This window comes from Petaurus breviceps, unplaced genomic scaffold (genome assembly GCF_028583685.1).
Source record: "Petaurus breviceps papuanus isolate PSGF00001 unplaced genomic scaffold, PetGlider_PUasm1.0 90823, whole genome shotgun sequence".
Lineage (NCBI taxonomy): Eukaryota > Metazoa > Chordata > Mammalia > Diprotodontia > Petauridae > Petaurus > Petaurus breviceps.
In genome coordinates, this window is record NW_027187352.1 from 5,314,600 (window position 1) to 5,326,951 (window position 12,352).

Here is a 12,352-nt window from a genome sequence, read left to right on the forward strand (position 1 = left end):
CCCCCTTATTCCTATCTTCCCAACCTTGGGCAGCCCACCCCTTTCTCTTCGGGGGAGAAGAAAGGGGATGGAGAGGGGAGGAACAGCAAAGGCATATTGGAAATCAATATGAGGGTCCTTCTGCCTAGAGTCCCTTCCCCCTACCTCCCTCGTCGTGCTGGTTGGGAAAGGAAGGAGAGGAGGAAAGCCTGGGATATTAGAAGGATCAAGAGATGTGTAGTCCTAGCTTTGTCACTTTCTACTGGTGTGACCTTGGACAAAGCACCCGTTCCCTCCTAGACTTAGTTTTCTCCTCCATAAAATCAGGCAGCTGGACTAGATAATCCATAGACACCTTCCAACCCTGAAAGTTGAGGGGATTCAGTGGAAGCTCTGAAAGTCAGTTAAAGGTTGGAGAAAAGATGTATATGCCCTGATCATGAAAGAGAGAAGAGGACAGGCTGGTAGAGCAGAAGACTGAGAGATCCTTTTCCCAGCTGATTTCTTCCTCCAGGTTTCAGTTGTGATGAAGGAGAAGAAGAGCAAGAAAGGAAAGTTCATTCAGTGCAGTGCTCTGGGGGGGTGTCTCTGCCCCCCCACCCCCATTTTTGTCAGTGATTTGGATAGAGACAGAAGTGGCAAGCTTGTCCAATTTGAAAGTGGCTCAAAGCTAGGAGGAGGAGCTAAGAAGTTGGCTGATAGGATCTAAAAAATCATGATAGGCTGTAATAATGGGCTGAATTTCATAAGACAAACATCAGAAAAAGAAAGTTCTGCACCTGATAGAAAGAATACAGGATAGGGAAAACAGAGCTAGACAGAAACTTGGAAAAGATCTGAGGGCTTTAGTGAAACAACCAAATCAATAGGAGCGAATTGTATGACATGGTTGGAAAAACAGCTACTATAAATCTTCAGCTTCGTTGAGGGAGTCATAGTGCCTAGGGCTGGTGCTTAGCCCACTTTACCCTTATCTGGTCAGACTCCATTTGGAGTATATTAGGCTCACTTCTGGGCATTGCATTTTAGGAAAGACATTGACAAGGTGGGGCATCCAGAGGAGAGTGGCCAAATTGGCAGAAATAATGCCCCAGAAGGATCAGTGAAAGAACAAGATATTTATCCTGAAGATAAGACTTAGGAGACACATAAAAGCAGTCTTCAAGTAAAGTATTTGAAGAGTTGTCAAAGAAAAGAGGAATTTTCTGTTTGGTTCTGGAAAGCAAAAATAGGATCAGAAAAGGGGAGTGTCCAAAAAGCAGATTTAGAACTGATGCAAGAAATCCCTAACATTTGCCCTAGAGTGGAACACTCAGCTCTGGGAAGGTTGTGATTTCCGTGTCATTGGAGGTCTTCAGTTGGAAGCTGAGGGATACTCTTTAGCTGTAAGTTAGACTAGCTGAATTCCTTTTCAGTTTTGAGATTCTGTATTCTATGAGTTCCTTTGCCCAGCCCATCTCTATTTGTTGAGACTTAATAGGAATCCAGAGAGCATCTAGTCCAACTCCTGCCCCAAGAGAAATCTCTTCCATAACTTCCCTGACAAGTGGATATCCAGCCTTTACTTGAATACCTCTAGTGAGGGGGAACTCACTATCTTTCATGTCAGCCCTTTCCATCTGGAGACAGGTCTGATTTCTTAAATCTAGTATGGTAGAATAGAAAGAGAAATGAATGTGGAGTCAGGAGAGACAGAGGTTCAAATCCTGCCTTTGGTTGTGATATTGTAAGGAAGTTGCTCTACCTCTCTAAATCTCAGTTTTCTTATCTGTACAATTAGGATGATGATATAAATGCCTATAGCACTTACCATATAGGGTTGTTGTGAGAATCAAATGAAACAAGGTGTGTAACTTTTAAAGCTTTAAAACACTATATGAATGTCAGCTCTCATCTTTGTGGTGGTAATGTGACCTAGGGGAAAGAAGGTTGAACTTAGAATCAAAATGACCTGATTTTGAGTACTATTTCTTCTACTAGTTTTACAACCTCTGGAAGTATTTTTTAATCTCTCTGAGCCTCAGCTTTCTCATCTGTAAAATGGGATAATAATCCCATAGAGCTTAACTCATAAGGTTGTCATGAGCCTCAAATGAGATAATGTACGTGAACTCAATTATTACTATTCTATACAAGCTAGTTTTAAAAAAAAATCTTAAATGGAAATCTGCCTGTCACTAAGGACTCTGTGACCTTTCTTCCTTTTCTGTATTTCATTCTTCCAGTCTTCTACCTCCTGACATAGGAATTTAAGCTTCTTTTTATTCTTTTTTTTTCCCTTCTCTTTATTCTTTTTAGGGATAACTGCATTCTCTCTGATAATAAGGGTATTTTTTGAGGTGTTCTCCAGCAACCTGATCCTTCTTTTCTAGGTGGGAGACCGGCCTAGAATTTGGGATACAAGGCTATTCCTTGGCACTTGGAGGAGGAGGAATAAAGAAAGAAGGAGGAAATGAATGAGGGAATGGAGGAGAAAATAGAGAGAAGGAAAGGGAGAAAGAAAAGAAAGGAGCAAGAAAAAGGGATGAGGATGAAGAAAAAGGAGGAGGCAATGTAGAAGGAAGAGAAAGAAAAGCAGAGGAAGAACACAGAGAAGAAGATGAAATGGAGGAAGAAGAGATGGAGAAGTAGGAAGAGGAAAGAAAGGGATAAGGAGAATAAAAAAAGAAGGGAAAGGAACAAGAAAGGGAGAAAGAAGAGAAGTAGAGAAGAAAGAGGAAAAGGAGAAGGGAGAGAGGAAAAGGAGGAACTAGAGGAAGCAGGAGGAGAGTCCAGCATGTAAAAGGGAAGATGTGACTGACACATAGCAGACACTTAAATACTTATTGATTGATTGATAGACTCAAGTTTCCCCAGTTCAGTCTCCATCTGTCCCAAAGGCCCCAGTATTGTTGGAAAAATGGATAAAGAGAAGGGAAAGGAGGAGAAGGAGGATAGGAGAGTCCCATCTAAGGACTCCCACAGACTCAGCAGTGGGGAAAGAGGTGGCCATCAGGGATCAGGCTGCTTGAGGTATGAGGAGAGAGGGCCTTGAAGGGACCATTACCAGAGCAGTACTTGCCAGGTTGGAGAGGAGCATTGTAGAGAAGATGGAGCAGGAGTTTGTGGGATTAAAAGGAAAGATTTTTCTGCTAAACATTTTTCAGTGGCTCTCTATTACCTAATGAGGAAAGTCCAAATTCCTCTGCCTGTCAGTCAGGGCCCACCACAGTCCAGTGTCACCTACTTTTCCAGTCCTGTCGGGTTTTTTTTTTTTGAGGCAATGAAGATTAAGTGACTTGCCCAAGGTCACACAGCTAATAAATGTCAAGTTTCTGAGGTCAGATTAAAATTCAGGTTCTCCTGACTGCAGGGCCAGTGCTCTATCCACTGTGCCACCTAGTTGCCCCCTCCAGTCTTGTCTTACACCTGCTCTCAATCTATGTTCTGGCAAATCTGGACAAATTCTCTGCCAGCCCTTCCCTTTGCTTCCCCTTCTTTATAGCACCCCCATTCCATTCCCTGTGTCTGGAATGTCACCTCTCTCTCTCTCCCTTCATCTTTAATAGGACAACTCAGATTTGACTTCCTCCACAAAATCTTCCACTATTTCCTTTTAATGAATCATCAACAACCTTCCTTCTGGGCCTTATATATTTTTCTTTTTTTTTTATTTTCTCCATTCCTCCCCCCTACCCACCAGCCCAGGGCTACAATTAAGGATGGATATATATATATATATATATATAGGTATATACATACACGTATACATATATACACATGTATAAACATATACTTTCCCTAAGAGATTCTACTTCTAATCTTGTTTTTATGTTGGGGCATATCTCTTTTTTTCCTATCTCTCCTAACTCCTCTACTTTACTTCTATCTGCTATCTTGCTTCCTTTACCTGCTCTGTGTAGGTCACAGAGGTTGAAGTACTTAACCTCCCCTCACACCAGGAATCCCTCCCTTATCCTCCCATTTCCCTAAATCTAAATACCCTTTTAGACACACTCCTTTGAACTACTCCATGCCCCTCCTCTCTAAAGCTCCCTCCCTCATCCTCCTATTCCCCTAAATGTAAATACCCTTCTATACCCTCTTTTAACTTATTCCCTCACCTTCTACTCTAAAGATCCCTCCTTTATCTTCTCTCCCCTCCCTATCCCCTTAGAGTTTTATTTCTTTCTAAATTTAAAAGACTTTTATACTTTTTCTAGATGTATATATATTTTCCCCTCTTAGACCTGATGAGGTATGGGCTCTGGGAGCCCCCTCAAGCTCTCCTTGAGTCCTTGAGATATAGGCTCTGGGAACCTCCCTTGGACTCTTGATTAAATCATCCCATGTGATGAGGCAAGTCTGTTACTAGACTTCCCACCTTTGAACTGGCCTGGCCCACCATTGTTTGTAGTCTCCAGCTACTTCCCACCCTTAATCACTCATTGACCTCATTAACTCCTCCTGAAGACCCTCCCCAAACTCCTCCTCTAGACCACCCCTAGATTCCTCCCACAACCTTCTGTATATAAGACCCTGTGTTGTCTTCATGTTTGTGAGAGTGCCATGGAATAGTGAGAGCGCCATAGAAGAGGGAGAGCGCCATAGAACACCATGGAAGAGTGACAATGCCATAGAATGCCATAGAATAGTGAGAGTGCTGTGAGAGCGCCATAGAATGACCTAATACAGACTTAACTCTGTGTCTAATACAAGTGAACTTGTAATAACTTTACCTTTCTTTGGCTGAGAGAAGACTTGAATCGAATTCATTTGGCAGGACCTGGTGTGTTGGTATCTTGGGGTTTCCAGAGCAACTAAATTTTTTCCAGTGTTATAAAAGACATCCCAAAGGTGACCAACAGGCATAGGAAGGTTTGAGGGTAAGCCTCGAAAAACAAATGAAAAAAAAACACCACAAAAAAGTACCTAAAGTTTTCCCAATTCCCTAGTGCCAAGAGAATTGAAAGACTATGACTTACACTTCCAGATGTGGCATCTGTCCTTATCTTCCATTCTTCAGAAACTGCTCACATGTCCATGTTCTCCAAAATAACCAAACAGGAACAAGAACTTGAGGTCAGACTGAGCACAAAACAGCCTCTTAGCTGTCTGACCTAATGGGACCTGAGAGGTCAGGTTAAAAAAAAAAACAATACACAAAAAAAGCCACAAAACAAAACAACAAAAAAAACTGCACTTCCAAGGTACTAGGGAAAAAGAGAGGCTGGTGTACCTTCTGGTCCAGCTTGAGAAGAACTCGAGATTAGCAGTGTTTCCTGGTCAGGGAACCATAAAAATGAAGAGGTTACCCACTAAGAAGGTTAGGGTTGCTCTTTGGGGTAGAAGAGGGTTTCTTTACTTCAGTATCCTCCTCTGAAGATGAACCCTGGTCTTCTCTATTTCCCTAGCGGTTCTCTATGGTTGGATTCTTTCTCTTTTGCCTGTGCATTTTTTGGGGGTAATAATTTAGTTTTTATAATCACTTCTAATCCGGGAGTATGAGGGGATGGTGCTTCTGGCCTTTGATCTTCTTCAGTTCTCCCCTCTGACCTCCAACTTCCCATAAGTGCCCACCAGTAGTGGTGTCCCTGCCCCACAGCTTCTGCACTCAGTGGGCATGCACTGGTTCCTTCTTGCCCCATCTCAGTTCTCCACAGCACAGCTGGGTCTGGTGTTCCTTGACAGTAGAGGTTCTCTAGATCTCCCCGAGGTTAGATGCTGGAGCTCCCCTCACTGCCCCAGGGGTAAAAGTTCCTGTGGCATGGTAGAGGCAGCCTCCCAACCCAGCTAACCCTAGGGCTTACCACTTGTTTAAGCAGTTTGCTGTTTGTTGTTAAAGCAGACCCTCTCCTGGAGGTGCTTACTCTGTGTTTGTCCAGGGGCAGTATTTTATCTCTTTTGTGGAGGAAAATCTTGAGAGCTTGAAATTTTCTGACCTACTCCACCATCTTCCCAGAATCCTCTCCCTTAGGCCTTATATACCAAATTGTTTTGTGCCTCTCTGGTGCATTTATGTACGTTATCACATAATGTAGGGGTGTGTGTGATATCTCCTATTGACTGAACGCCGCAGGAGAAAAGGACCATGTCTCACTCAAATTTTGCAACTTCCCTAGAACAGTACTCTGCATACAGTAGGTGCTTAATAAATGTTTGTTCATTGGTTGGCTTATTATAAAACTCTCAGGAACAAGGGGCGGCCAGTGAGTAAGAGCACCGGCTCCAGTGTTGGGATGACCTGGGGATCGAATCCAGGCTCAGATACTTAGCACCACACCCAGAAATAACTGGCCGTGTAACCTTGAGCAAGTTACTTAACCCCGATTGCTTAAAAAAAAAACTCTCAGGAACAGCCATATTTATTTTGTGTCTCACCCCTAACATCAAAATCATTCTGCTGTGAAATCGATTAGATGAAGGGGAAAGAGACAAAGGAAATACAAGTATACTTAGGAAGGAGAGACCAAATACATGGGAAAGAGATGAGAAATAACTGGTCTCAGTGAACCACAACATAAATCTTTGATTTTACAATTTGAGGGCAAGTATTGAGTCTAACTCTTCATGAACCCATTTTGTTTTCTTGACAAAGATACTGGGGTGGTTTGCCATTTCTTTCTCCAATATCTCTACATACATCCATATGTTTTGTACATATATATCTTTTGAATGTAGAATGTCAAAGCTGAGGGAGACATTAGAACATGGAATATCATATTTAGGAGAGATCTTAGAACATAGATTGTTTGAACTGGGAGGGATCTTAGAACATAGAGTGTCAACTTTGGGAAGGACTTTAGATCAGAGAATCTAAGAGCTGGAAGGGATGTTGGAACACAAAATATCAGAGTTTGTGATCTTATCCTATTATGCCCTCCTATCCAATGTGGGGATCTCCTCTAACCTCCCTGATGGGGTCATCCAGTCTCTTCATAAAACTGTCCAGGAAGATCATTACTCAAAAAAGATGGTCTGACCCATGGTTGGATGCACATTTGGAACTGGGCACTCAACCCTGAATCTCCATGCTCTCTCCCCAGGTCCACTCTTCACAGTCATCTTCATTAGCCTCTTCTTCACCCAATTTTGGTTCCTCAGCATCCTCTACTCAGCCTGGTGGTACCTGGATAGAGACACCCCAAGGAAAGGAGGGAGGCAGACCAAGACTATGAAGCAATGGCGTGTGTGGAACTACCTTGCAGACTACTTTCCTATCTCGGTAAGTGGTTCAATGGGGAGTTGGGAAACAATGAATTATTGTCACGAGAGACTCCATGGTATGGTGGAAAGAGCCCTGGAATTCAAGGCAAGTGCAGAAAGAGATCTTTGGACATCAGAGTCTAGGTCAGTGCAAGGATCCAGCCTCTGCATAAAGATCTTCAGGGACAAGGAACACCTTACCAAAATAGCAGCTTGTCCCCAGAAAACTCTGACAATCCTGAAGACCTGGGTTCAGGTCCTAACTGCCACACTTCCTTGTAAGTGATACTGGGCCAGTCTCTTCGCCACTTGGAGCTTTAGTTGCCACACAGGACTGTGAGGGAAAAACTTTAGAAATCCTCAAGATACCCCATAAATGATCTAGTATTATTATGAAGGAGGTGGTTGGGGGGAAAGGAGACCTGGGTTCTGATTCTAGTTCTGTCACTAACTTGCTAAGTAATCCTGGGCAAGGTACTCCCTCTCTTGGTTCTCAGTTTTCTCTCTTATAAAAAGAAGAGGTTGATGGGGGCGGCCAGGTAGCACAGCGAGTAAGAGCACTGGCTCCAGTGTCGGGATGACCTGGATCAAATCCGGGCTCAGATACTCAGCACCACACCCAGAAATAACTGGTCGTGTAACCTTGAGTAAGTTACTTAACCCCAATTGCTTTAAAAAAAAATTTTTTAATAAAAAAAAAAGAGGAGGTTGAACTACATGAAGTCTAAAACCCTTTCATCTGTGACCTTCTATGATGTTAAATCCTTGTTAATAAAAACACAAAATTAAATAATTTTTAAAAGGTCATTGATAACTTTTGAAAGAGCAGTTTCAATTGAATGATGAAATTGGAAGTCAGATTGCAGGGTTTAGAAGTGAATGAGAGAAAACGGAAATGGGAGCACCTAGTGTTGATGGTTTTCTCCAAGAATTTAGACTGAAAGGAAAGAGAGATAGAGGATAGTAGTTAGCAGGGATGGTCAGATCAAGTAAGGGTTTTTTAAGGATGGGGTAATTGTGGGCATGTTCATAGGCAGCAAAGAAGCAGCCAGAAGGGAGGGGGAGATGGAATGTTTTAGATAGAAGGAATAATCTCTTGGAAAAGATGAGAGGGTAGATGGAAACATCCAGTGGTCCATATGGGAACGTGCATTCTTTAGCATCGTTACAACTGATAAAACCTTATCCGTTTTTGACATTAAAGTGTAAAGTGATGAAGATAGACTAGATTAGAGGTCTTTACTCTTTTATGTGTCTTGAACCCCTTTGGCAATCTAGGGAAGCCTGTGAATCCCTTCTCAAGATCATGTTTTTTAAATGCATAAAAGAAAATACATAGGATTGCAAAGGAAACCAAATATATTAAAATACAGTTACCAAAACACTTTTTAAAGCAAATTCATGGCCTCAGGTTAAGTTCTCTTGCACCTCTAAATCTAAGACTATAACTTCAATGGAACTCTTTGATTGAGATGATGCGTGTAATCCTTCCAAGATGGAAGTCATGGTCCACCCATGTTTCTCTCATCCTGTCTGATGCCAGTTAACTTCCACCCATAAATGCTGCACTGGGAGCCTTCCTCTACTTCTCTTAACCTTGAGTGGACCCACTTGGAGTCTGGGTGCTGTCTTTCTCTTTGCTTTATCTATCACTCCATGACTGACCAGCCCACCTTCTTTTCTGGTTCTATCTGGCTCAGATGACTTTGTTTATGTTACTCATCTTGCCTAGTTCTTGGCAGGTAATATGGCATAGCCTCCTCATTCCCAAAATATTCCTCTCCATTGGCTTTTTGGTGGCCCTCAACTTCAGCGCTTTGGAGACAGAGGCAATCCATGCAGTATCAACATAAAAACATGCTGTTACTAAACAGATGGCCCTTTGTTTGGGGGAAGAGCTTAGGTTGTAAAAAGAAACAAATAATTTCACAAAATAAATAAAATTCTGTCCTCAAATTTAATTCTGAGCCCATCTTATTATCTATCTTTAATAACATGTGATGAGCTCTATGAGTTGTCCATCCAAACTGCTGTGTGCCAGGCTTGGGGGATACAAATGTAATAGTGAGACCTTCCCTGACTTCAAGACACTTCTATTTCCCTAGATATGGACAGATCAGTAAATATTGTTTTCACAATAAATATACCCTACCACAATGGGGGTGGGGGTGGAAACTAATCCTTGACAGAATCAGGAAAGAATTCTTGAAGAAGCTAGCATTTGAGCTGAGTCTTGGAGGGAAAAAGAAATATTAAGGGGCAGAACTGAGGTGGGAATACATTCCAGATATGGGAGTAGCCTGTGCAAATTTGCCAAGGGAATTGGAGAAGAAGCATTTATATAGGGCCTGTTATGTTCCAGACTGTGTTAAGTACTTTTTACAAATACTATCTCCTTTGATTCTCACAACCTGAGGAAGTAGGTGCTATTATTATCCACCTATAATAGATCCAGAAACTAGGGTAAACCAAAGTTAAGTGACTTGCCCAGGATCACACAGCTCCTAAGTGTCTGAGGCTGGGTTTGAACTCTGGTCTTCACTCTAGGCCCAGAACTCTATCCACTGCACCATTAGCTACCCCTAAAATATAAAGACAGGAGATGGAATGTTTTGTATAGGGAAAAGTGACTGGAGTACTGAATAGGTGCAAGGAGGTGTAATGTGTCATCATCAGCCTGGAAAGGGAGGCTAGAGCCTTTCTATAAAGAGCTTTAAATGCCAAAGGATTTAGAGTTAATTAGAAAGGGCTTTGGAGATCATCTACTCTAATACCACCCCCACTCCATTGTATGTATGTCTAACTGAGGCCCCAAGAAATAAAATGACCCCCTGTGTTAAGCTGCATAGTCTGTATTTGAAGGCAGATCCTCTGGTGCTAAGTTCAGCGCCCTTTCTATACCCCTATCCTGCCTCAGAAAAGCTGATATACCCCAGGGTTCAATCCAGTCACCTCTGTCCTAATGATGATCTGGCCTGTCTCAGTTTCTCCCAGCCTGGAGACTTTGAGAGAAGCTGAAGTTTGGGAGCCATGCTTAGATTCCCTGGGTGGTCGGTCCAATTCCAAATTCAGCAGGGCTCACTCTTTTAGATGAGGAACCAGGTATCCCTTCTCAGACCAGGACATGAGCCATACCTGGGGACCCCTACCTATTGAAGGATGACCAGAAATAAAGATCACCCTCTGAGCTGATCCTGAAAGCCTTTGGGATACAAGGTACTGGGACATCCTCAGGGCAGCCAGTGAGGATCCCAACAAAATCATGACCCTGGGCCTAATTTAGGGAGCAGTGAAGGCAGTACTAAAGAATGGCCAGCAGAGGGCAGATAGATACTGCATTTTAGCTTTGCCTGAGACTCCAGTTTCTTCTAGAGCCCTTTGGTATTGTAGGGGTGCATTTAAGTTGGGAGGAAACCTGGCAAAAAAAAAAACAAAACCCTGGGTCTTTTGATGTTGCTTTTCCTGACCTTTGGGGAGAATCAATAAGAATAAGATGTGAGAGGGAGTAGATGGGGATGGCATTTCTTTCCATCTGCTTTCCATCTTGGTGAAAGGTCAAAAGCCTTGGTCTGATTCATCAGAAAACTGGATTCTAGTCCCTGTTCTGTAACTGATTCTGTATGAGCTTTAGCCATAAAAAACCCATATCTGAATGATAACAAGTTGTAGAGTGGTAGAGTGCTGGACTTAGGAAATGAAAGTTCAAATCCTGCCCCAGCTGCATGATGCTGGGCACATCACTTCCACTCTGTCTGTCTCAATTTCCTCAACAGTAAAATGAGATTAATAATACCACCTACTTCCTGGGTTGTATTTGGAAATATTTGGAAAGCACTTTGCAAACCTGAAAACATTCCACAAATGCTAGCTACTGTTATTGTTGCTATGACACAGTCATTTTTGTATAGGATCATAAATTTAGAGCTGGGAAGGACCTCCGAGGTCCTCTACTCTTTCATTTGATTTTTACATTTATCCCATGAGTTGTACATTTTATTTTATTAATTTTTTGCTCTTTGGAGGGGGGAAGTTAGGGCAACTGGGGCTAAGTGACTTGCCCAAGGTCACACAGTTAGTAAGTGTTAAGTATCTGAGACAGGATTTGAACTCGGCCGGTGCTTTATTCACCCCGCCACCCAGCTGCCCCCTAGTTATCCATTTTAGAGGTAAGGAAACAGAGATTGAGAAGATGTTGTTGCCCTCTACAGTAATAGAGAAGATGGGAGGTGGGGAGGGCTGAGGAAGAAAGAGAAATGAGTTAGAGAAAGGACCCTGTAAACAGGGGTAGTATAGGAAAGGGCCTGAGCTTTCTTAAGGGATCTTTAGGGATCATCTGAGCTTGTTTCTTTAAAGAATACATTATTTCATCCCTGTCTGTGGTTTCTAGTGAGTACAGAATAGTCTTGTGTTATTGAATTTCCTTTCCTTTATATTTGAAGATCTTTCCTCTCACTCCTTACAGAATTTATTGTTAAACATTTATTGTTAAATTTAACCACAATGTGTATTAAAGCTTAAAACATAGAGTCTGGGGTACAGTTTTTTTGGTTTGTTTACTTTCTGTAAGCAATCTGTATATATTTTAAAAATTAATGCCTTGTTCTCTGTATTCAAATGTTTTGAGCAGTTAATTTGCTCTCTTGGAATCCCCCTGAGCTCTTTGTTACATGAGGCATTGTTTCTGTATCCAAAGATTAAGAAAAGGCCGGAGCCAGCAAACATTGAAATATCAAAGAGTGTTCTGGCATCTGACCATGAAGGGTTCAGAGTAAACAATGACTCTGATTTGGGGGTGCTCTGAGAGAGTAGGACCCAGGCAATAAGCCTAGGTCATCTAGCCAAAAAATCAGGCCAAGGGATTGCAACTTTGTGAGCAAATAATGGTGCAGGATGCTGTTAGGTGAAACAAGGATAGGTATATTAAGGGCATCATGGGAATGAAGCAACGTAGGGATTGAATATGTAGCTACAAATACAAATTCAATCCTGTTCATAATAACAAGATTTTAATTCTTCTTTTAACTGAAAAATGAATATTTATATATTCTGAGGATGCTGTGGATATTGTTTTGTTCCTTTGTATTTTGTTCATGGCTGATAACAAATTTGTGAAAGTTAAACAGGCTTTTTTGCATTTTTAATTTTATTGTACTTTTGTAGAATGTGAATGTCTGAATGTAATTGTTGT

General features: G+C 42.0%; 1 protein-coding gene across 3 annotated transcripts in view; it reads left to right on the top strand.

The window, feature by feature from the left end:
* The window catches only part of LOC138148280 (2-acylglycerol O-acyltransferase 2-like), a 167,536-nt gene that overhangs the window by 1,125 nt on the left and 154,059 nt on the right, over positions 1-12,352 (top strand). For all 3 annotated transcript variants that reach the window (XM_069070872.1, XM_069070871.1, XM_069070870.1), the window contains exon 2: positions 7,005-7,183. In XM_069070872.1, the coding sequence (XP_068926973.1) occupies positions 7,005-7,183 (179 nt within the window). The remainder of the gene's footprint in view (positions 1-7,004; positions 7,184-12,352) is intronic.